General features: G+C 37.6%; 1 protein-coding gene across 1 annotated transcript in view; it reads left to right on the top strand.

Annotated features, from left to right (window-relative positions):
* Positions 1-27125, top strand: part of LOC142318139 (RING finger protein 207-like) — a 152090-nt gene that overhangs the window by 89537 nt on the left and 35428 nt on the right. The window contains exons 10-13 of the mRNA XM_075354679.1: positions 17639-17799; positions 19690-19781; positions 22277-22443; positions 25179-25323. Of these exons, the coding sequence (XP_075210794.1) occupies positions 17639-17799; positions 19690-19781; positions 22277-22443; positions 25179-25323 (565 nt within the window). The remainder of the gene's footprint in view (positions 1-17638; positions 17800-19689; positions 19782-22276; positions 22444-25178; positions 25324-27125) is intronic.

Below are 27125 nucleotides of genomic sequence, written 5' to 3'. Positions count from 1 at the left end.
AATCCACTAGAGTACAGAATCTAATAATATTTCTTACTTTATTATGAGGGTTATTTTTTTCAAGGTCCAATCGGTCACAAAATAAAAACCCGCGCTAAAATCAGATGAACCTTTGCGCATATGTGTTGCGCAGCGTCTCTGGTATGGCCTTCAATACGCCGCGTCACTTCGTTTAGTTTTGAACAGGCAGCTAGCACGTAAACATGTCTACAACAATAGCATCTCCTGCCAAGTGTGAAGTGCGTGCGGTAATTCGATTTCTTCAGGCTGAGGGGTGTAATGCAGCTGAAATACATCGATGAATAAGTAATGTGTACGGTGAAACTTCAATGAGTGACAGCAAAGTGCGACAATGGTACAGGAACTTTAAAGCAAGACGTACAGATGTTCATGATGCAGGCAGTCAGGGAAGGAAGCAAGTGTCAACTGATGATCTCGTTGAGCGAGTGGATGAGGGAATTCGAGAAAATCGTCGGTTCACAATTTCTGTATTGAGTGATTCGTTTCCTGAAATTTCAAGGTCAACTCTACACCATTGTGAGTGAGAGACTTCAGTACCACAAACTGTGTGCGAGATGGGTTCCCAAGATGCTGTCTGACCTTCACAAAACAATGAGAATGGACGCCTCCCTAACGTTTCTCCAGCACTACCACAATGAAGGAGAACATTTTTTGAACAAAATTGTCACAGGGGACGAGACATGGGTCCATTTCAAAACTGAAGAAACAAAAGAACAATCCAAACAGTGGATGCATTCTCATTCTCCCAGTAAACCAAAGAAGTTCAAGCAAACCTCCTCCAACAGAAAGTGTATGGTTACTGTGTTCTGGGACCGGAATGGAGTTCTCTTGGTGGAATTTATGAAACGTGGCACAACCATCACTGCAGCCTAATACTACTGCGTGACTGTTCAACATCTACAAAGGGCAATTCAGAATAAGCGGAGAGGAATGTTGTCATCAGGCATTGTCTTTCTCCATGACAATGCTCGGCCGCATTCTGCAGCTGTAACAAAGAAGCTCCTGCAGTGTTTTTGTTGGGAAGTGCTGATCAGCCACCATACAGCCCGGACTTGGTTCAATCTGATTTTCACCGCTTTGCTCACATGAAACGCTGGCTAGGAGTACATCATTTTGGCACAGACATCGAGCTGCAGACCAGCGTAGAAACATGGCTGAAAACACAGGTGGTTCCATTCTATGACGAGGATATTGGAAAGTTGGTACCATGCTACGACAAATGTCTAAATTGGAGTGGCAACTATGTAGAGAAATGGCGTAACTATGTAAGTACTTGTTACAAATAAAAAAATTTTTATTTTCACTGTGGTTTTAATTTTGTGACCGATCAGACCTTGAAAAAACTGACCCTCGTATTACTTCTTCATTTGTATATCAAAAGCACTTTCGAGGATTTTCCCTCATCATCAGTTGATAAAAAATTAAAAACTTTAAAATTACACAATAAAATAATTATGCATTAAAAATTAAAATTATTGCATATATAGTGTAAAACATGCAATCAAAAATTAAATATTAAACATTCCTAACATCAATTTTTTTTTAAATTTCTTATACATGCCTGTGGCCAGCCACTACATACAGTACTGTAGTAATATTTTATAATTTTACTTAATATTTACAAAGATCCTGCCGTCTTTAGCAGCTTTAATAGGAAAATCATTATCAAACTCTGTCTGCAGATTAATCAAGCTTAATTTTTGTCTATATTTATTTGTATAATATTTTTCTAAAACTTTTATCATTATTGTCTTTTTGTTTGTAATTTCAATTATTTTAAAATTTGTTTCTAAATCAGTAATGGAATGTTAGCTGTTAAATGGTTGGCAACATTAAAAAATCCTAACTTATTGTTTTTATAATGTCTAAAATAGACAAACTTGGAGGGTTTGCAGAACATTTAATTAAATATATTTATATTATTACTTATTATATTAATTAATTATTAAAGTAAATTTATATTTATTAGATCAATCCAAGTACAGGTTAATTGAAGTAGGCTAACTTACCTTATTTCATTACATAAACAGAAGTGCTTTCGCAAACTTAATTCCATCATCAGCTGCATTATTTTTATTTATGTGTGTGTGTGTGTGTGTGTGTGTGTGTGTGTGTGTGTGTGTGTATATATATATATATATATTTCAAAAAAACATCATAAACTCACAATATGTAATATATAATTTATTCACTTATTTTTTATGTTAAAAATTTTTGAAACTAATTACATTTTATTAAAATGTTTTAAATTAAATTAAAATTTACTTTATTATACTTTAAAAGCTTATACAAAATGTAAAAAAACTTTTATTTAGATTATGAATCAAACAAGATATAAAATTAAAAAAAAATTAATTATACAGATAACTAATTAAAATTAAGTTAAAAATTAAAATTTAACAATTTTTATACATGTGCTCAATGTGACATCTATATAAAAAGTATATATATATATATATTATTTGATAGTTGTCTTTTTATAAATATTATTAATTAAAGTAACATTAATATTAAGTATTAATATTAAAGTAGTATTAATATTTTTTGAAGAAACAACTATCAAAACAAAATAACTATCTTACCACCAATATAATAAGACAAAAGAGTGAAAAAATTTATATCAAGAATTTGTACTCTAATAATATGATTGAAAATATTACTAAAACTTACAGTAAAGAAATATTTAAACCAGCTTACAGACCTAATAACCACGTAATAAAATATTAAAAAAATAAAAATAATAAAATAAACAATTTGTGTGGAATTTATAAAATTAAATGGAATGATCGTGATCGTGTTTATATAGGAAAAACAAATAGATCCTTTAACAATAGATGTCTTGAACATTATAGATATTACAAAAATAATAAATCAGGTTTATTGATATGACAGACCAATAAATAATAAACAATAAGCATTCTATTTTTGATATTAACACAATTCTAGAAATATTAGAAATTAATAAAGATGACATAAACTGTTATATTAGAAAAATATTACATAATAAATACAGAAAAAAAAACATTTCAATTTGATGTGGTTCTCACAGGCAGGAAAATTCAGTAAAAGTCTGAAAATATAATCTTAGGAAAAATGGCAAAAAATTTCAGAGAATTGCATTTTCAGAGGTGGCTTTTTCATTAACAAATCTCTTCGTGTGGAGATTTTACACGAAGAGACAGTAATTTATCAACAAAAAGGTTTTGTGCAATTGTAGATGCTGGTTGCAAGGAGAAGGTTTTCATTACCAAGAAAATGCTCACTGCAGTTAGAAGCTCTAGAAGACAATATGAAGAATCTCTTGTAGAAAAAAGAAAAAAATTCTCTCAAGGAACCCTAAAAAGGAAAATGCAAGCAGAAATTAAAAAAAAAAACTGGAGGGAGAAAGAAAAACACTGAGAGCTACAATCTTGGTAGAAGAAGAACAGATAGCCGCCAAAATTAAATTTTTAGAAAAAAGCAAACCATTAGGAACCTAGTGATATTGAAGAAAAGTTGCCCTGTGTTTTATACATACGTAATAATATGTATGTAATGTGTTCTCATATTATTATTACTTTATTCATTTTTTGGTATACATTAGAATAATAATGACAAAATATTTTTCAAATAAATGTTAATGTTTGTTTTCTGTACAACATAAGCTGGTGTTCTGTTCTAGTTTTCTTATCTGTATTACTTTTAGCCACAGTGATTTTAGTATTCCTTTAAGTTGTGATCATACAAATATTCTTTATTAAATTGAAATCTTTATTTTTTGGCATTTTTTTGCAAACCAAATTATTAAATATTGGTTTTTGTTTATTTTGAAAATTAATGTAGGCTAAATTTTATGAAAAATTTTTAAGCAAGCCAATTATTTTAAAAAATTGCCTTAGTTTATGTTTAGTTAATTTTTAGTAAATTTTTATTTAGTTAATTTTTTTAATTATTGTGGTTTTTTTTGTACTTTGCAATGTAATTTACTGAAACAATTTATCACAAAAATAGCCTAATTTTAAATGTATGTTGTAAAAAAAATAATTGAAAAATAAAGTTTAAAAATGAATGTAATGATAAATAAAAGGCATGAGTTTTGCAGCTATGGGGATGGTGCAAAAAAATAAAATATGTGTATATTTTACTGATTAAGCGGCGATAGCATAACATTATGAGTCAGGAAATTTTTATTAAATTGGTGAGGAAATGTTAGTAAAATTTAGGAAAAACAAATCTTAAAATTTTGTTGGAACCCTGTTTGATAAACCATCAGACAGTGTTTGATAGGAGACGGTCTTATAAAAACTGCAACAGATAGCAGCACTCATTTAAATTAATATGTAATTTTCATTATTTTAGTATTTTTATTTTGCAATAACAGAATTATTTAAATTATGGCTGAGGATCTGATGATGCAAGATCCCACAAAAGTATTCTTATGAAAAATTAAAGTAATATATGTCTTATCTCACACAGCCAAAATTCAGCGTTGGATATGGCTGCCGAGGATTTCCTCAAGGGAACCAGGGTGGTCCACCAGTTGGGGCGGAAAGAGGCCTCAAAGAGCCACTAGGTGGTTGAGACCTTGCCTAAGATCCAGCAGGTCTTGGTGGTCGGCTGTTCCTTGGGTGGACCTCATGCAGGGTTGTTGACCATACACATGTTACCCCGGTGCTTCAAATGTCAATACTTTATCACACCTCTCTCCACTGTAGAGCACAGTCGGAGATGTGTGTTTATTGCGCTCTTACAGGGCAGTTAATTGTCCTAGTAAGACCATACATCCAAAGTGCGCTCCTTCTGCCTTGGTGAAAGGCTTTGATGCTGGACACTGGGTCGGGGCAAACAATGCAATTTGCACGACATAGACTTGATGAAGATTGTGCATAATATGGTGTATGGCGACGCCTGAATTGGTAGAAGCTTTCGAGGATGGTAATCATCATATTGAATGCTTGCACCTTTTTTTTTTTTTTTTCTTTCTTTCTTAAACACCCCCAACATCCCCGGCCTCCGCCGTTAGGCTATGCGCAGGAATGTCGGAGTGTCGTGGCAGTCGACTGCCCCCCTGTCTTGCCTTTTCTTTGGCGTCCCATCGGGGTCCTCAGTTTCATCAAGATGCAGCATCCCTCCCTTCTGGACGACCACTACATCCCTCCACTTAGAGGCTACCCTTCCCGTCCCTACACTAGGTTGCCGGCTACGCATTGCGCGAAGCCGGCAAACCGCCGCGTCCCCCTCTCACACCTGAGGGTCCCAAATGCATCATCGGAGCACCCCAACTGACCTTCATTCTTGCATATGAACCACAGCCCACCTTTCGCACTCGTAAAAGGTGTGCTCCGGCGTGTCATCCTGACCGCAGTAGAAGCACCTCGGTGTCCGTCTTCTCTTGAACCGATGTAGGTAGACCCCGAACTCCCCGTGTCCAGACAGGAACTGCGTGAGGAAGTAATCTACCTCCCCATGCCTCCGCCTGACCCACGGTCCCAAGTCCGGGATCAGTCTCCTGGTCCATGCCCCAGCCGTAGCCGTTCTCCACATCTCCTGCCAGTTGACCATCAGCTGCCTCCCGGCTTCCGCCTTCGGCGTTCCTTCGTATGTGGAGACCAGCTGCGTGGCCCGCAGCTCGATGGGAGGCACCCCTGCGATGACTGCCACTGCGCATCCAGATACGGTGCGGTACGCCGATGTTATGCGTATCGCCGCTCTTCTGGTAAGGGAGGCTAGCATCCGTACGTTCTTCTTTCTCGAAAGTGCGTCCTTCCAGGCCGGGACCGCGTACAGCAAGACGAAGGAAACCACTGAAAGGATCAGCCGTCGCTTGCTCACCCGTGGTCCGTTCTTGTTGCCCATTAGTTTTTGTAGAGCGTCTTGTATCTTCTCGGCCCTCTTAGTGACCTCTCTGAGGTGGGTGTTAGACAGCCCATTCTTGTCAATCCACACGCCCAGGTACTTAGCGCAACCGGACGTGTGGACCCGTACGTCGTCTACCATGAAGGACATTCCTCTCAGTCTTCTTCTGCCGGTGATCGGGACAGCTGCCGTCTTGTGCGGTGCCAGTCGTAGTCCTCTCTCCCCCAGCCATCTGCTGACGACTGCCACCGCCAAGTTTGCATTATCTTCTACCTCCTCCTCCGTCCGTCCCGACACCATCAGCGCGAGGTCATCTGCGTACGCGACCGACTGGCATCCTTCCGGGAGTTCTTCCCGCAGAAGGCCGTCGTACGCGATGTTCCAAAGAAGAGGCCCAAGCACCGACCCCTGCGGAACGCCTCCAAACATGTTGAAGTCATCTTCTCCTTCCTCTGTGCGTACCCGCAGAGATCTCTCATGCAGATAGTCATTTATTACGGCGAGCAAGTAGCCGCTGATCCCTATCTCCCGGAGTATTCCCATGATCACTCCCCATGGCACGCTGTTAAATGCATTCCTGATGTCTAGGAGAATGATCAATGGGATTTTCCTTCGTCGCCACGTGCCTGCCGACTGAACTCTGGCCCACTCTAGCACCCGTCGGACGGCATCGACGGTCGATCTTCCCCGAACGAAGCCGTACTGGTCTGGGGAAAGACCTCCGCCCGCCTCAATCTCCGACCGCAGTCTTTCAGCGATCAGTCTCTCATACAGCTTTCCCATCGTGTTGATGAGGCAGATCGGCCGGTATTTCCTGGTTTCTTCGGCTCCCGGTTTCGGGAGGAGGACCAACCTGGCCTCCTTCCAACAGCCGGGAAAACTCCCCGTGGACAATGCCCCACTGAACATGTCTAACACCGTCCACGGGTGCCTATCCACCAACACCTTCACGATGGACCCAGGGATGTTATCTGGGCCCGGGCTCTTCCGCAGGCTCATCTTCTTGGACGCCCACTGTAGTTCTTCTACAGTGAAGCGCCTTTGTTGATCACCAGCTATCGGTTCCCATTCCTCCTCTTCGACGTGGAAGAGCTCCGTTATCGCTGTGAGAGACTGTTCCCTTGTCAATGGGGTCAGGCGCCTACCAAACTTCTTGGTGACGATCTGGTAGGCCCTGCCCCACGGATCTTGCTCCAGGTCTTCCACGAGGTGTTGCCACGCCTCTTGTTTGGCAGCCTTAATGGCTCTACAAAGGCTTCTTCGTGCCGCGTGGAACACCTCCGTTTCCTCCTGTAGGCGCTCAGAGTCCCTCCGTCGTGCGCGCTGCATCCTCCGCCTTGCTGTTTTGGTTTCACCACGCAGTCTCGCAATGTCCCTGTTCCACAAGTAAACATTCTTTACGCGTCTTTCAGGCTGTGGCCGCTGTTTCACACATTCCCCCTGTAGGATGGCCATGAATTCCTCGGGGGTGTGAACACGCCTACGGGCCACCTCTGCCGCCGTCCTATCCGCTACCGTCGCAGCCTGCTGTTCCGACGGCCTCCAGATAGGGTCCTGTTCCTCTAGACCCCTTCCGCCTCCTTGTATTTCAAAAATTATGGCCTTGTGGTCGCTGGCAAAATCATCTTCTACTACCTGCCAGCCCACTATCCTCCTTGCCACCCTATCTGAGGCCGCTGTCAGATCCAACACCGATCCATCACCCCTTGCGTCGTATGTAGGCACCCTAGGCGTGTTCATGACCACCAGTCCCGCGGCCCCAAGCATTGTAGCTAGGGTGTAGCCTCTCCGCGTGGACCGGCACCCTCCGAGTTCAGTGCATTCGGAGTTGAAGTCCCCGGTCAAAAGTACCGGGAACCCAGCCCTTCGTATGCATTCCTCCAGGTTTCCGATGAATTCTTCATGTCGATCCATTCCGCTGTTGGGAGAGATGTACCCATTGATCACCGTGAATTGATGGATGTCTACAGCCACGAAACCTCTACCTCTAACTACCTTCGTGACTGCAAACCTGCCGGTGACATTCCGTATAGCAGCATCGCCATCCTGGTCAACATACCAGTGGCCTGAGTTAACCAGTCGCTGATTGGGTTCCACGACCAGCAGTAGGTCGTATCCTCCAACCAGCGCTGCCGCCCATGCCAAGTCATGGACAGCCACGGCTCTGTTTACGTTGAGCTGTAAACACTTCATTTCCGAACGTGTTTACAGTCCCTGCTACCCAGTCTATGCCCAATCACTCCACAACCCACGCATTTGGTGGGTTCCCGGCACTCTGCCCTCTTGTGCCCCGTCGCCCCGCAATTGTAACAACAGGCTCTCCTATCGGGACCCGTGCAGTGTGCCGCAACATGACCCGTCTCCCAACAGCGAAAGCAGTTAACATCTGGTCTTCGTATCTCCGCTCGACACGATTGCCACCCTACAAGGAGCCTCCCGGTGGACGTAAGCCTCTTCGCCTCTTCCAACGGCAGCACCACAGTAGCGTTCTGCGTTTGTCCATATGCTTGGCGGACCGACGTGATCCTAGCAGACGTCTTTCCCTCCAGCGCGCGTTGTACCGCCGCCATCACCTCCTCCTTAGTCACTTCAGCGTCAAGGTCTCTAATGTGGACAACCTCTTTTCTGTCCAACTGCCCTTTCCCACCAATCTTCACCTCTGGCGCCTTCTGTGCCAATTTCTCTCGTAGGGATTGGGCAGAGTTGGTCCCCGCCCGCACCCGTACCTCGACATCCTCGCCCCTGCCTTTACGAACTGAGAGTATGTTAGGAGCCAGTTCCTCTCCCACTGTTACCTTCACTTGGCGTAGTAGCTCTGCATAGGACTTGCCCGTCTTCCGTAGGACCACGGTCTCGGTCTGCCTCACGCCGTTCCTCGGTCGGGTCCCCTGAGTGAAACATAGTAACCTTCCTTTTATGCTTTCTTGCCCAGAATTCTAGGGTGTTTTTAACTATGCTACCCAGTTTACCCCCTGGCGCCGCAACAGTCACCGGGTGTACCTCGTACGTTGAAACGGTTTCCAGACCAGATAGCAACCAGTCGACAGCAGTTATGTCTTACCCTTTAACTGGTATCACGTACAGGTTTCCCGACGGGTCGATCTCCTCTTTTTCCCCAATAACGTCTGTGGCCGCGACATGTCGCACCACAGTGCCTGGGAGCATAGCGCCACTGTTCAGCTTCCTCTTTATACCGGGTGCCAGGTCGCAGACCCGGCAAGCTATTTTTGACTTCTTGTCGCCCTCAAGGTCCAGCACATAGACACATGCACGCTCGTCATCCGCCTTGGGTAAGCCCCGCACCTCCTCGACCAGCTCGAAGGCCTGTTGGGGCCACCTTTTTTCAGCAAGCTCCTTCAGGTCTTGGACCTCCCCCTTCTTCAGCGCTGCCTGGATCGCGGCGAGATCCGACCCTGCCGTCTGGGTATGCTTATTGTCCAGGTTCGCAGTTCCTTGAGTTCCCTGCATCGTCGTCGCAACCCTTTGCGCCTTTTCCATGACTCTGCCGGCCGTCTCCTTGAAAATGTCGCTCACTTCCGGGCTCGCCTCACATAGAAGCAGCAGGACCTGAATTTCTTCCAGAAGCGACTTCTTGGTCGGGTGGTGGGCCTCTTCCGCGTCTTCACTCACCTCCTTCCTGCGCTTCCGCGCCCTGAGCTTGCCCAAAACCGTCTCGTCCGTTGCCTCCTCCTCTGACTGGTCGGTGGAGGAAGTCAGCGGGGGCGCGGTGAGCGCAACGTCTTCCTTGACCGTCGGAAGGCCCTCTCTTCCTCTGTCGTTGCTGCACTACACCCCGCATCGCCGGCAATCATCAGCTCTTGCTCCATATCGACTGCTCGCTCCATCAGCACCGGTTAGTACGGGAAAACCCCACAGATTCCACTTACTAGTCCTATACTACACTTACTGTAGCCCGTTAATAAAATAATTAACAAAATAACCTAAATGATGCAGGACTTACGCCCTAGAGTTCGTACCACTCAAAAATAACACACTAATTAAATAAGATTACGGTCCTAAAACTAATTATTAGTCTAGTTCACTTAAACGAGTCTTAACTGATTCACTAAGTAGGTTGGCAACACTGCTGCAACCTCTTTGTCTTTAACTTGTCCTAATAATGGCGGCTGATACCACTATACAGTATCCCGCCTGCTATGCTAGTATTTTTCCCTCCACAAAGCACGTGGCTAGAATCCCGTTTAGGTTACCATCTAAAAACACTTATTATTTAATTAAAACTATATCTAACTGTCTTAAACTACTATTATCATCAACAAAACAAACAAGGTTGATAATCTATCACTTAAAAAAGAGTCTTTACTAATGTATAAATTAACTTAAAGGGCTGGCGCCGAAGTGTCGCCACGTGGACACTTGGTGAGGGAAAAACGTTAATATCACGCCTTCCCACGAACCGATTTCCACGGTTGATGTCTTAAAATGGTCGTCTTGTCAAACACTAACAACTACAAACTATTCTACACTAATTGGCACTGTTTAATAGTTCACTTAATACGACCGCCATGCGGTCCATATTTAAACTAAAAAACCTTATATCTACTGTAATTTCTAACCTATTTGAACGTTTTATGCCTTAATCCACTCGTCTAAACCTATATTTTATCACTAAACACTAATAACTACCGAAAACTATGAAAAACCACTGATATTATCACCCGTACGGGATACACCGAATCTAGCTGCTTATCGGACCGAGTCACTACTCAACTAGTGAATGCTTGCACCTGGGGCCATTAAACCTGCACCATTCACGGGCGGCCACCAATGAATCCATGAGGATCCTTGAGAAGTATGACCTTGAGGTCCTCTTGGTCCAGGAGCCATAGCCATAATCCGGGATAGGATGGTCGGTTTACATGGGGTTGATGTTATTCATTCTCATGGGGAACGGCCGCTCTCTGTGATTGTGGTTGGCTCAATCTCATTGGGTGTCTTCTGGATGCCTCAGTTTTCTGATAAGCAGTTCACCATCATGTGAGTCACGAGGGGTACGCTTGATGTTGTACTGGTGTTGGGATACTTCCAGCTTGTGATGGAGTATGGATGGCGAAGTTGGGGTAGATTCTGGATGGTCTCTCGGGCATCATAGTGCTGGTTGCTCTGGACGCTAATGCCAAGTCTTCCGCCTGGGGTTCACCACTCACTGGCCCCAGAGGCACTGGTCTCGCACAGTTCATTGAAGCCAGGACAACTGCCAACTTTTTCTTCCGATCTGGGGGAAAGTTACATTGATGTCACCATGGTGATGGGACATCACATGGACATAGACAACAAATAGTTGGACTGTGTAGCCCAAGGCCAGTGTGAGTAATCATAGACTTATAACCTATGAGATTGTTTACGGTGGCAGTCCAAGAGCTCCAGATTCAGGAATCTAAGGGGCCTGGATCAACACAGGCTGCGGCGTGAGTTTGCGGCTGCCTTACAGGGGTTGTAATGGCGCATGGAGCACAGGGAGGAGGTGGAATTGATAGCTGAACAATTTGGCCAGGCCATCAAGGCTGCCTGCAATAGGGTCCTATGGCGGCCTCGGCTTATGGATGGACCCTTAGGTAGTGGCCAGTCCGCTGAACGAGGAGTGCCTGGAGCCATCATAACCACTGCTTCTGGGGAGTTGTCTGTTAAACACAGGCAGAAACCTAAGAAAAAGTGGTGGTCCTCTGATCTTAGCATGCTGCGTGCAAGAATTAGGTCCGCTAGGAGAAGATACCAGCATCACCCCCTAACGGGGATTATAGTTGATGACGTGCATGCTGAGGGTCTGCAGAACTACCAGCATGCACATAATGAGTATGTTCTTGCCATCAAGGAAGCCAAACTCAGGTTTTGGCAAGACTCCATGTGCGAGTTGTAGCATAACCCTTGGCAGCTCACGAAGTCATATTACCGATCAAAGCCATTGCATGTGCTTTCCAGTGTTTGATCACATTTTATCCAGGCGTTTCTGGATACTCTGTTTCCAGATGCTCCAGAGGGTGAAGCAGAAGTCGGCGTTAGGGCGGGTGAGACACCATTCCCTGGCGTACGAGCTGTGGAACCCGTAGATATAGACCAAATGGTTTCTCGAATGGCACTGAGAAAGGCACCAGGGGTTGTCCAACTTAACCCAGATATTTTCTATCATCTGCTGCCTATAAGAGAGCTGCTTGGCAGGCTGTTCCTGTTCCAGGGTGCCACCTTCCAACTTGTTGGAAGGTGGCTTTGGTGAGGGTGCTCTTAAAATCAGGAAAGGATCCGAGTGAGGTTAGCAGTTATTGACCCATCAGCTTCTTGCTGGTAATCGGCAAGTAGCTTGAAAGACTGGTTTTGGAACGGCTCTGAGAAAACATTGATATGAACTCACTTCTAAATCAAGGCCAGTATGGCTTCATGAAAGGGGTTGGCATCAAGGATTGCATCTTAAATGCTCTTGCCGAGGTGGAAGGTGCCGACTGTAAATATGTTTTGGCAGTTTTTATTGACATAGAGGCAGCATTTCCTTCCTTGTGTTGGAGTTCTATCCCCTATGAGTTGGAACGCCGCAATGTTCCTGTAGCCCTGCAGGCCGTAGTATGTGACTACTTGTCTGATTGCATGGCTCTGTTTAAGGATGTGCACCTAGTTGTGAAAAAGTCTGTCACCAGGGGAAGCCCGCAGGGCTCTGTTCTTGGTTTCTTGCTGTGGAACCTGGTATTCGATGGATTTTTGGAATTGACATTCCCAAAAGGGGGTCATGGCCCAGGCTTTCGCCAATGACTGTATCCTGTTAGTTCATGGTAACTTACGACCGCAGCTAGAAGATCGAGTGCAGGCCGCTTTGTCAACTGTAGAGGGCTGCATGAACAATCAAAAATTTAAAGATGTCTGAGTCCAAGATGAAGTTTATGCTTCTCAAGGGTGCAGACAAATTATCATACAGTCGTAACCCCCGTATTAAGTATAAAGGCTGTGTAATCAGCCAAGTTTGAGTTCATAAGTTCCTAGGTGTTTTGTTTAATGAGAAGTTGCTGTTTAGCAACCACATTAGGCAAGTAGCAGTGGACGCCATCTCTGTGATGTACAAGCTTTGTAGGATTGCTTGAAAGGATTATGGGCTGTCAGGCTGTCATTTGTACATGGTGTACTGAGTTGTGTTCGAAAGTATGTCTTAGGTGGTGTCTGTTTGGGCGTATAGGTTAGAAAGAAATTGAGCATGTATTCAAAATTTAAGGTGTGCCCAGTGCAGAGCCTTAATTGCAGGTTGTTGTTTTTACAACAACCTCTTAAAAGGCTGCTACTGTATTAGGAAAGGCTCTTCCAATTGATTTAGTGGTGAAAGTTAAGGCGGCCATGTGGAAATTGCAAAGAGGCAGGGAGGCTTAGGTATTTGGGATATGGTTTCGAGCCGAGCCTGTACTGGAGCAGAACAATGATCCCAATGCACCGGTTCTAAATTTTGAGCAGTTGCCCATCTCTCCCGTCTGCGGAGGAGGCTTTTCAGCCTCTCAATAGAAGCATGGCAGCAAGAATTGCACACCACGAATAAGGGAAGATCCTTGTATAAGTTTATACAGGATTTGAGGGGATGGTATGCCTCTCCTTGGTTTTTAAGGGCAACAGGAGCCTGAGTACTCTCCAACCATGTAAATTTAAACCAGTATTTGTTTTGGTTATGCCTGGCAGCTGATGGGCTGTGTGTCTGCGGGAAGGTCCAATTGAATGAACACATGATGTTCGACTCCCCAGCTCTTGGGGGAGATCCAGAACTCAGCCCACCCTAAAATTTAGAGGTCAGGGGGAAAATTGACCACTGACAAGCAGTGACTCATTATGACAAGAGCTACATTGTCAGACCGTGTGGGAGTTCCTTGATGTGGTTGCTTTATTTAACAGACATCAGTAGTTTGCCTACTGAGCAAAGCAAAAGACTCCTACTGTGCTGCTGAAGGAAGCTAACTGAGAGATATGGCTGGCTACCAGCCAGATTAAGGCTCCAAGCACTTTAATGGAGGACCGCATTGCTGGCATTCGGCGGCTTAGGTGTGGCAGTGAATTGCTGTCTTTGACGAGATAAATTTAATTATTGATTGTCATATGTTTTAGTTGTTGATGGGGTGCACCTACCCATTTTAGTGATATATGACAAGTGGGCGGTGGGACTTGCAAGCGAATGGTGTATGGTACCATGCTTATTGTGCTCACGCTTTTAGGTTGCTCTAGGAGCTAGTTAGGACACTGGTCGCTAAACTGTTTCGAGGCTCTGTAGCAGTTTCTGGCATAGACATTCGTTCTTATGCTTTAGGGCGACCGAATGGCATGGTGGTGGGAGAAATGCCAAGCAAATCAATGACTTATCTCAGTATTCTGTACTAGGCGGTGGCTTATTTAATAGAATTTAATTATAATTTAACAGTACAGAGGGATAATATGAAACTTAAAAAGATTAATTTCAGTATATATATTGAAAATTAGGTAATAGGCATAATTTGATTTTATATTACTTATTTAATTTAGTAAGGTCTATGTTGTATGTTCTATCAAAATGTTTAAATAAATTTCTCCCAGTGTGAACTATGTTAAACATTTGCACTCATTAAATATTATCTTGTAAATTCTGATTTTTTTCTTCTTACTTTTAGATTTGTATTGGAGTAAATTCTTTGCACTTATCTTTGGTTCATAGGACTACAGTGATATTTATTTTGTTAAATGTGTGCTAGAATTTTGTATATTAATTATTATCAGTATTTTACTCAAGAGGTTGTTTTACAGTGGGTTAATTTCTCTTTGCTTTATTATATTTATTTATCTATATTTGAACAGATGATTCCCACTATATGGGAAAAAGAAAATAACTTTTGGTCAGGTGATTTTAGAATAATTAACTCAGCTTCAAATAATGGGCAGGCAGGAGTAGGTTTCATAATGAACAAGAAGATAGGGAAGAGAGTAGGGTATTGCAAAATGCATAGTGGTAGAATCATTGTAATAAGGATAAAATCAAAATCTAAACTGACAACAATTATTAACGTCTGTATTCCTACAATCGCCTATGATGATGATGATGTAGAGTGTGTATATGAAGAAATTGACAAAGCAATTAAACACATAAAAGGAGATGAAAATTTAATAATAGTTGGAGACTGGAATGCAAGCATTGGAAAAGGGAAGGAAGGAAATATAGTAGGTGAATACAGGCTGGGCAAAAGGGTTGAAAGAAGGGACCGACTTATAGAGTTTTGTATGAAGTATAATTTAGTAATTGCCAACAACCAGTTTAAAAATCATAATAGAAGAATATACACATGGAAAAACTGCAATACTGCAAGGCGATACTGCAAGGTATCAGATAGATTATTATATCATGGTTAAGCAAAGATTGGGAAATCAACTCATCGACTGCAAAACTTACCCAGGAGCAGACATTGATAGCGACCATAATTTAGCGTTAATGAAATGTAGGTTGGAGTTTAAAAACCTGAAGAAAAGGTGTCAGATGAATCTGTGGAATTTAGTGAAGCTCTAGGAAGAGGAGGTAAAGAAGATTTTTGAGGAGGACATTGCAAGAGGTCTGAGTAAAAAAGATAAGTAAAAAAGAGAAAATGTAGAAGAAGAATGGGAGAATGTTAAAAAGGAAATTCTTAAATCAGCAGAAGCAAACTTAGGCGGAATAAAGAGAACTGGTAGAAAACCTTGGGTTTCAGACGATATATTGCTGCTGATAGAAAATATAAGGTAGAAAATATAAGAATGCTAGTGATGAAGAAAGTAAAAGGAACTATCGGCAATTAAGAAATGCTATAAACAGGAAGTGCAAACTGGCGAAAGAAGAGTGGATTAAAGAAAAGTGTTCAGAAGTGGAAAGAGAAATGAACATTGGTAAAATAGACGGAGCTATAGGAAAGTTTTGGGGTACATAAAATCCAATAATGTGTTAAAGAAAGATGGTACACCGATTTATAATACGAAAGGTAAAGTCGATAGGTGGGTGGAATATATTGAAGAGTTATACGGAGGAAATGAATTAAAAAATGGTGTTTTAGAGGAAGAAGAGGAAGTTGAAGAGGATAAAATGGGAGAAACAATTTTGAGATCTGAATTTAAGAGAGCTTTAAAAGATTTGAATGGCAGAAAGTCTCCTGGAATAGACAGAATACCTGTGAATAGAATTACTGTGCAGTGCAGGGGAGGAAGCGATTGATAGATTATACAAACTGATATGTAATACTTACAAAAAAGGGGAAGTTCCGCCCGACTTCAAAAAAAGTGTTATAGTCATGATACCAAAGAAAGCAGGAGCAGATAAATGTGAAGAATGCAGAACAATTAGTTTAACTAGTCATGCATCAAAAATCTTAACTAGAATTCTATACAGAAGAATTGAGAGGAGAGTGGAAGAAGTGTTGGGAAAAGACCAATTTGGTTTTAGGAAAAGTATAGAGACAAGGGAAGCAATTTTAGGCCTCAGATTAATAGTAGAAGGAAGATTAAAGAAAAACAAACCAACATACTTGGCATTTATAGACCTAGAAAAGGCATCCGATAACATAGACTGGAATAACATTTTCAGCATTTTAAAAAAATTAGAGTTCAAATACAGAGATAGAAGAACATGCTAACATTTACAGGAACCAAACAGCAACAGCAATAATTGAGGAACATAAGAAAGAAGCTGTAATAAGAAAGGGAGTCTGACAAGGATGTTCCCTATCCCCGTTACTTTATAATCTTTACATGGAACTAGCAGTTAATGATGATAAAGAACAATTTAGATTCAGAGTAACAATACAAGGTGAAAAGATAAAGATGATACGATTTGCTGATGATATAGTAATTCTAACTGAGAGTAAAAAGGATTTATAAAAAACAATGATTGCCATGGATGAAGTCCTACTCAAGAACTACCGCATGAAAATAAACAAGAACAAAACTAAAGTAATGAAATGTAATAGAAATAACAAAGATTGACCACTGAATGTGAAAATGGGAGGAGAAAAGATTATGGAGGTAGAAGAATTTTGTTATTTGGGAAGTAGAATTACCAAAGATTGACGAAGCACGATATAAAATGCTGAACAGCACAGGTGAAATGAGCCTTCAATCAGAAAAATAATTTGTTTACATCAAAAATTAATTTAAACGTCGGGAAAAGATTTTTGAAAGTATATGTTTGGAGTGTTGCTTTATGGAAGTGAAACGTGGATGATCGGAGTATCTGAGAAGAAAACATTAGAAGCTTTTGAAATGTGCTGCTATAGGAGAATGTTAAAAATCAGATGGGTGGATAAAGTGACAAATGAAGAGGTGTTGCGGTAAATAGATGAAGAAAGAAGCATTTGGAAAAATATAGCTAAAAGAAGAGACAGTCTTATAGGCCACATATTGAGGCATCCTGGCATAGTCGCTTTAATATTGGAGAGACAGATAGAAGGAAAAAATTGTGTAGGTAGGCCCCTTTTGGAATATGTAAAACAAATTGTTAGGGATGTAGGATGTAGGGGATATACCGAAATGAAACTACTAGTACTAGATAGGGAATCTTGGAGACCTGCATCAAACCAGTTAAATGACTGAAGACAAAAAAAAATGAGAACAGAGACAAATGATTAAAAATTTGTTCTTATTTTAAAATAAAACAGCTTCGTTTGCTGCTATATATGAGTGTAAAAAACAATTAATATATAAAGCGTAGACTTCATCAATAAAATGCATGCATTAATTAAATATTTATTTAAAGAGTTATTTTTACTTTTGATATTCAGTGTTGTAATGAAATAACCATATATCTTTTTATTTGCAGATTAATGATATTGTAAGCTTAAGGTCTGAAGTAAAACAATTGGCTCTTGCCGCTCAACAATTGGAACCATATGTTAAGTCCTTGTCATCTCAGAATAACTTAGAAGACATGGCTAACCTTCAATCTCTTATTGATCGGATAACGGCATTACAAGAACAACAGTAAGTAAAGTTCTTAAAAGTAAAGAAAATCCTTTTTATTTATCATGTAGGAATCATGACATTAGATTAATGTAACAGATGTTTTAGGAAAAATATTTAAATGAGAAAAATTTCCTGAAATGAAATAAATATTTCTCCTCCATTTATTAAAGAATTTAATTTGCAATCCTTTTCCTAACACCCAATAAAAGAAGTTTGCTATTTTCTTTTTTATATGCTTAATATATTTTTTCTTTCCTGATACAAAAATTGATTTTTCATTTTAACAGAAATTTGTGGCCAAAAAAATAAATTCCTATTTTACTGTATATAGATAAAAAGGGGTAGAATTTTGACAGATTTTGTTTCAACTAAATCTTTGTCACTGCTTTTTACTTTGTTACAAAAACAAAGTTGCAAAGTTACAAAAATAACCTTGTTAAAAAAAAAAATGTAGTGAAATGACTTGATCTTTAAATGAGCTTTCTAACCAAAAACCTTCAGTCTATTTCCTCTTTTCTTTGAATTTTATTTGTTTGTTTGTTTTATAGTTTACTAAAACAAATTCAGAATTTTATTTATATTCACAATTTTAGAAGGAATTGTATAGTTCTTTAAAGGGAGGTCCTCCTGTACCTTTTACTACTAAACCTTTCTTCTCAGTTTTCCTTTTATTCATTTTTGGAGTATTTTTTTTTAAGAGATCTGGCTTTACTCAATAAGTTAATAAGCAATTCAGCTATTATGCTTATTATGCAGCCACTTCACAGGAAAAGAGATCTTTAAATTCACAAGCAGTAACTCCCCTACCAGTAACTCAAGGATGCACTGGCTCTTCAGACTTCTGACATCTTCTGCATGGAGTACTCAGCACAGTTAGAGCACCAACAGAATTAATAAGGAAAAAGTAATTAAAGATAAGCATTTAAGAAGAAGCGTATAAGCATTAAGGGGTAGATGTGAGAAAGGAATCCACTCATCATGGTAGATCAGTATAGTTTACTATATTTATATTGCCTATGACTCAAGTGTAATTAGTTACATTTGTATGTTTTGTCAACAATTAGATTCTGGTTTCTATTCACAACTCTGCTATTGTATTTGACAATAATACACAACTTTAATTTTAATTTCTGCTACTATATTTGATAATTATGTCTGTATATTTTATTTCAAACTGTATGATGTTTTTTTTTAAATATTTCTCTTGTCGTTTATAATATTTTATAATTACATAATTTTGTCTGCACTATTGCTATGTAGTTGTAGTTAGTTTTTGTTAGCTCAAAAAAAAAAAATATTTTCGACTATGTGTTGAAATTGTTCCAACTTTTATCTTTAGGTAAATTTTTGTTTGCCTTTACATAAGAGGTCAAGATAGATCACCTTCATCTTTTGATGGATCTTTTTAGATGGATAGCCTTTAACGTTTTGCTAGAAAGGTCAAATATTTAAATTATTATTTAGGTTTAAAATAAAAATTAATGATTCATAATTTATTATTATTATTATTAACAAACATAATTTATTTTGTTTCACTGTGGTAAATAGAACAGTTTTTTCAGATAACCATTTTTTATTAAAGAAATGTTTTTTGAAAATTTTACAAAAAGCATAAAGATGATACTGTAATTTTTCTTCAGCAGGGTACAGTCATATTTAGCTAATATTAATTAATAGACTATTTTAAAAATTTGTCTCATGTTTTTAACAGAATATATTGTTAGTATTTAAATAAAAATTAAAAAACTATTATTTTACAACAGTTTATTTTTGTGGTTATTATCTGGTTATTATTAGTTACTGATTATAATAATGATTTACATTTAGTGATTTTACAGTATAAATTATACTAATAAAAATACTAGATTATTTAACACTTAACTGAACTTTTTATTTATACTCTGTTAGTTACAGGATGGAACAGAGTAGCCAAAAACAAGGGGGAGAAATAAGAAGCCAGGTGGTTTCTCCTACTGCTGAAAATACTGCTTATCTTAAAGGTAACTTGCTAATTTTAATAGTTGTTGATTGATGTGTTTGTAAATATTTATTTATTCTATTCTTTATTTTATAAAAAAAAAAACTATGTTATAATGAAATATTAAGTCTAAAGGATTTGGAGTGAGTTGGTAATAAGAAGGATGAATGTCACTGAACAAGTTACTGATGTAATAGAAAGGAGACAATTTCAGTGGTATGGTAATACAAAAATTTTGGAATAGGGTAGATTTCTATTAAGGGGGTGGAACTAGTTTTCTTTCAGGCATAGAGTAAGAGAATGTCTTAAATTGCTGTGGAGAAATGAAGTTGAGAATTTTATGAGCAGAAGGTGTTTGCATGAAGACAATGTGATAAAAAGAAGAGTTTGGCAGATGGGCTGTGAAAAATGGCTCAGAAATGGTGAGTACAGTGTAAGAAAACTGCTGCCTGATTCTTACACAGATTTTATTAGTCTTTTCTTATATTTAAGCCCAATTTTTCTTAAAATGTGAAAAGTTTTGTTTTACTGTACATAATCAAATGCCTTTGCAGATCTACAGATTCTATGTGGGTAACTTTATTCTTTTGATTTATTTGGTATGGTAATTTTTATAAAAAAATCTTTGGGTATTTCTCTGGTCTCATTAACTCTGCGTACTGATCATTAGGACCTATTCAGTGCTGCTTCTCCTAAACAAGACAATGATTGTTATGATATATACTGCCTTCTGTTCAGATCTTTGTCAAACTTGGATCTCAAAATAGTACCTCGTTTAATGTCATCATCAATTTCTATTCCTCCTCCAAAATGTCTAATCTAAAAGTTTTTCTTTTCTATGTACTCGTTCTATATATATATTTTGCCTCTTATTGGAATTTTTTTTTTGTCCCCCTAATAATAATTATCTATCCATACTAACAATGATCTGTTATCCTTTTCTCATTTTCATAATTATTGTATCTGCCTTTCTGGTAATCATGTTTTCATCTACTTGACTAAATCTCAACCAGTTTTTATTTGCTGTTTAGCATCGTCTATTAATTAATCAAAAACCTTACACAGTTTCCTGCCTTCCTCATCTTTAGAATTCTTAATTCTTTCCATACTTATCCATTAATTCTAATATGCCCTAAGTGGTAGATTTAATAATGTGACAAGTATCAGAAGAAGAAATCAGACAGTCATCACAAGATAATAGGGAAATATGAGGGCTATTCAGAAAGTAAGGAAAGTTTCCACCTGACGCTGCCAGGCGCACGCCAATCGTGTATATATTGGTGTGCTCATGCTCGGCACCTCAGTCAGTGTCCAGCCGTGACAACGGGAACATCTCCACACTGCCCGTTTTTTTATATACAAATTTGAAATGTGTGCTGCAATTGAAAATCCCGCCAGTTGTGAGGTGCGGTCTGTGATTTGATTTTTGTTGGCAAAAAACTTAAAACCAATAGAAATTCATCAGGAACTATGTGAAGTGTACGGGAACAACGTAATGAATGAAAGTTCTGTCAGGAAGTGATGCATTCATTTTAAAAATGGCCGAACAAACGTTCACGATAAAGAGAAGAGTGGACGTCCAAGCATTGTGACTGACGATCTGGTCTCCAAAGTTGACTAAAAGATTCGTGAAAACCGCCGTTTCACAATAACTGAGCTTTCTCTATGTTTCCCACAAGTTTCACAGACTTTATTGTTTCACAGAAGCTAGGCTACCACAAATTTTGTGCAAGATGGGTGCGTCACTGAGTGGTTGAGATCACAGGCGGCAGAATTCTATGACGCAGGAATTTCAAAGCTTGTTCACCATTATAAGTGCCTGAATTTGTATGGTCATTATGTTGAAAAGTATTTTAGTCCCTCTTGCACATGTATATAATAAAAAGTTTTTCTTGTACTTGATTTTTTAAAATTCCAAAACGTTCCTTACTTTCTGAATAGCCCTCGTATATTCTGTGGCTACATTTTGTAAAGTTTCACTTTTATTTGATCGAGCCAAAAGGTCCATTGATTGATTTCTCCTCACAGCCTTTCAGTAACATTAAAGAAATTTTAACAGAAGCTACTCCTGCTATAATAAAAAAAAAATACATTTTTTATCTTTGCTGTTAAGAAAATTTTTTATAAAATCCAAACATAGCCTCATTCAAACCACCAAAAACTAAGAATGATACCATCATGTGGGTAGAGTTATAGTTACTAAAGAATTCCACTCTATAGTCATAACAAGAAGATAACTCCAAGTAAGTATTTTCAAATGCTTCTTTAAGTTCAATTTCTTTGTGGCTGCTTGTATATGCTTCATTAGTTTATTTAAAATTTGTTTATCTTATTGTCTAAACACACATGCATATACACACAACACACACTCTTACACTCAAAATAGATACATGAATAAGTGTATATATATATATATATATATATATATATATATATATATATATATAAGGGTTTGTATATAAACATGTTTAGTTATATTATGCATCTGTTAGTTATTGTAAATGTTATTTTTCATAGATCTTGCTGGTAAGAGTGAAATGCCTGTGAGAGAAGGTACACGAACTCGAACCTCAAGAGAGCAATATACTGGCACTGGTGATACAGGAATGGGTGTGTATGGAGGTCGTACAACACCAGGAGGTGAAAGTAGGACACGTGGAGTTATTAGTCAGCTTATCGATAAGGTAGTTATTAAAATAGATGTGATAATTTTATGCACATATGTAGAATCAGTAACAAGAAGTCCTCACTAGAGGTCTGCTGGCTGTAGATGTGGTTATTTGCCAATATAGACTTGGGCTGAAGAATTGACAATAATAATGAATATTTAGTATTTTAAAATCATACTCAGAACATTATCTTCATCTTCACCATTATGAAGCAGTAATGCTTCTTGAGCAGTGATGATGAATGCTTCCTAGGGACTGTTTTTCTAATAGTGGTGATGAAGGCATCATTCCCACTTTCTGCCAACGAACAGCCTTGCCTATTGTTCATCTCCAGTGAGTAATATTCCTCTTTAAAAGAGTGAATCTGTGTAAAACAAAATGATTAAAGAAATTTTTGGTTAAGTAATCATTTTTGAATGGGTGCTGAGGAAGATGATCTAATTTTGTACTTCACTCTCTGGGATGCTCACAATTCTGTGGGTTTTTGATCTTCATCTCCCTTCATCTGTCACGTTTCCTTACACTTTATCTCTTCTTCCCTAGATAGGTAAACTGAGTTTTGGGTCTGTTACCATATTACTTGCTCTGCTGAGGAAGCTGTAAAAGCAGTAGCTATAAATTCCACTGATAACTGAACTTATTACAAATATCCAATACCTTGAAATCAGACTTTTTTTTTTTAACCATCGGATCCACCGTTAGGCATTCTTCAGAGGATGAAGATGAATGATTTGTAAAGTGTGTAAAAATGCCATGCCTGACTAGGATTCGAACCTCTGGATGAAAGACCGAGAAGTTACCACTCGCGCCGGCCATAGAGGCCAGCCTTCGAATTCAGACTTGGTTGTTTTACTCATTCAAATCCTGAAACCTAAGTTTTGTTTTAGATGTCCGAGATTTGTTATATAATGGAAAGAAGTTGTTTTGTTAGTAAAAAAAAAAAATAAAAATAAACATTCATTATAAGATTAACATAATTTTAGTTAATTATTCCCGTATTCCAATAGTAGTACTACTTCAAATGGTAGAAAAACCATTTACAATAAAATGTCAGTTGTTTAATATTTAAATTCAGTTTATTCCTGCATATTATTTTTATTTTACAATCTTGCCATTTTTTTTAACATATATTAAAATAAGATTGATAAAAAAATGCCAGATCTTTGCATGGAATCATGTATATAAACTCAGGTGACTACAGCTAGAATGTTAACAACTACTTCATCGTATTAGTAGTTTTGATTAGTCAGAGATAGTTAAGAAAAAAAATTAAATTCATTAAAATATAACATATATCATATCTTGGAATAAAATATGAATATAAAGCAACAGAGCAATTACATGCATTCAAGTAAGCTCCTAGCATACACAGTATATGTATTCTATAGCAAAGTTAAATAACTTGGATGTTCTACTTAAAACTAAATAAATGTGGAATACAAAGTTTTTGTAGTTTTCAGTTTTAATAAACCTTTGTAGTTTGTAGTATTAATTAGTAATTCTTTGTAATTCAAAGTTTGTAGTTTTCAGTTTTTAGTAATACTTTCTCTGATCCTAGACTTTCTCTTTTCCTTTTTAATTTTTACTCACTTATACTCCAGGTGATAATCTGTAATAAAAAACACTTGAGCTTATAAATTTTATAAAGTGAAAAATTTTGAAATTTTTGTTTAGAATTAAGATTGTATAAGACAGCCTTACAAAATTATTTTCACTCTAACCTTAACAAAGTAAAATCATGTCAAAAATAAATTGGAAAGCATTTTATTAGTTCTAAAAAAACAGGCAACTCATGAACTAATTAAACCAAATATATATGCAATATAATCCTTTGGACTGTATATGGTCCAGATAATCTGGAAATGTCTTTCTGCTATCTGAGATAGTAGATGCCAAGTATAAAATTTAAAAATGAATGTGAAATTTTTTTTTTAATGTTTGCATTAATATTAAATTTAATATTACTATATTTTCCAATTTGGAAAATAAAAACATTCATTCTACTGTGCGGTCTTAAAAATTAAAAACATGGATCAAAATTATGAAGTTGAGTTCTGAATTTCATAAAAGATAAATAGTGTATTAAGAATTTATTGAAAAATCAGAAACAAATTGCACTGTAGTATGGAGAAATGTTACTGAACACTTACTGTGTTGTAATAACAAAGCATGCAAAACTTCTTGGCTCTACCAGTGTAGATTTTAGTAGAAACATCCTAGATATAAAATTGCAAATTATGTAACAGAGCAGTACCCATCCTGTCTACAGGTATGCAAGTGCTGCTGTGAATGTTGAATTTAAATTTATGCATTTTAAGCATAGAATAAATTTATTTTAAGAAGCAAATATACAGAATATATTTTTATATTTTTAATTCATTCTTTATTTTTAAGAAGATTACGTTTTTAGAGATATTTGTAATAATCAGTTTCTTTTTGAAATTATCTAAGATAGTAACTGACACTAATGTCATCTTGAAAAATTCATTCTTAATAAATAAAGATTGGGATTAAAGAATTTTAGAATATTCTCCTTATAATTACCGCTTCATGTGAATTCGCTATTTTGCTTAAAATTAAATATCATAGTGGAATTTATAATGAATTTTAACAAAACTAAACAGACGTATTTATCATGTCTCGCATATTTGTTAGTTCGGTATTAAATAGCGATATATGATTAATGCTTCTGTTGGTTTATTAAATGGCATATAAAATTGACTCTGGCAATATTGTGTTGGGAATGTGAGGTCCGAACAAAGGAGGAAAGGAAGAAGTCACCAGTTGGAGATGAAATGCGGGGTCCTCTGATGAGGGAAAGGAGCAAATCAGAGGGACGTGGTAAAGAAGCATTGCAGACAGATGGTAGTGGACGTTCAAAATTTATTTCAGCTGGTAAGTGGCATCAAAAATCTTAATTTTATAAAAAAATGTAAAATAGAACAGTTATTTTATAAGAATAATAAGGATTAAAATTTTGAAATTAATATCCCACAGCATTCAGTATTTTATTATTATTTTTTAAAACTATAATTAAGTATCAACGTTTTTTTAAATCATTGAAATAATATCTGTTGTTTGGTGAGTGACTTTACTATCAAGAAAAAAGCTACTAATATAACATTAGCCTCCTTTAGAGATGTGTTAGTTAAAAGTTTTCATAATGCAGGAAGAATAATAGTTAACAGTCAAATATTATGATATCTAAAAACAAACCAACTTTTCTTCCTGATTATTGTACATTTATTTTTTATTTTTACTTAAGTAACAGAAAACAGTATGTAGATATAAAAAATATTGGTATTGTAAAGGTACTATAAATATGAAGTTAAGACAATAAGGTATCTTATAGTGTAAAGTCTTATGTCCTAGTTTCCATTTTTTAATACTGTAAATTGAAAGAAGATTAATTTAGATTTAGAGTTGTACTATTTTGTATACAGATCACACTTTAGCCATCTGTTCACATAAACAAATGAAAACATGGTACAGAATATACACAATGTAGACTATCAAATGATTTGAAATTATTTGATGATTGAAAGATTATTAAATCTATCTTTAAATTTAGTTGAGATGTCACATGGCTCCAGTTAAAGATATAATGTTATGAAAATGAAAATTGTGTATAAGATCTTTGGTTAGCTAATAAAATCCAGTTTTACGTAATGATTCATTAAATGTTTCATGAATGATAAAAGTAAAACTTTTTTGACAGAGTAGAAAATCCTCTTATTTAACTCTATTACCTGTTGAATAGTTAAAAATAACAGTCTGGTTCTCAATCATCAAAATGAATTACAAGGCTACATTTTTTTTGTTGAAAATGACTATGGCCTTGCAGTCTCTGTGACTTCAGAATGGTATAGCAGATATAGTTCTAACATTTTTCAGGGATGAACTGGACATAATATTTGATGAACGTAACGTGTTTTTAGCTGGATGGAACTACAGATCATAGTGCAGTAATATCAGTTATTGCTTTATGATGAAATCCTTTTAGAAACCTCATCATCTTCTGGCCGGCAATAAGATATTGCCTGTGAAATGACTAAATTTTTTTTGTATAAGATTTCTTTTTGAGATTTTAAAAAAACTTGAGTGTGCATTAATAAATGAACTGAAGGATAGGATTCATGAAGAAAATGGACCAGTTGAGATTGGAATAATGTATATCTATTCGCAGTTAATCTTTTATATTCTACCTCATTCAAAAATATGTATCTATAAACTTTGTAACAACTTAAACAAGAAAAATAATGTTAGTGCAGCTAATCACATCTTATTTGTAGATGATTCATTTCATTCATCATAATGTGACTTGGTACTTATAATTTTAATTGAGTTTTCATAAAGTTGTACAGTTTGGTTAAAATAATAATGATGAGAGAATGTGACTCTGAAAGCCTTGTTCTTTGCTAAATTCCTTGCTGTGATCTAGATGTATTTATGGTAGTTCACAATTTTTACTTCAAAGATACATTTTCATTTGTACAGTGCTTCTGTAACTAATGTAAGGTTTCAGACAGTATAGTTTTGGAATAAAGTATGACAGAGACATGAAGAGAAGAAGCATGTCAAAATGAAGACCAAGTCTCCAAGAATTTTATTATCACTTAGTGGATTCCTATATGTGCTCCTTAAGTTGTCCTGCAATTCTTCTTCTTGCCATACATGACAAGGAACAACCAGTGTGA

The sequence above is a fragment of the Lycorma delicatula genome, chromosome 1 (assembly GCF_047948215.1).
Source record: "Lycorma delicatula isolate Av1 chromosome 1, ASM4794821v1, whole genome shotgun sequence".
Lineage (NCBI taxonomy): Eukaryota > Metazoa > Arthropoda > Insecta > Hemiptera > Fulgoridae > Lycorma > Lycorma delicatula.
Note: the sequence above shows the minus strand (reverse complement) of the source record. Positions and strands in the feature narration are given on the sequence as shown.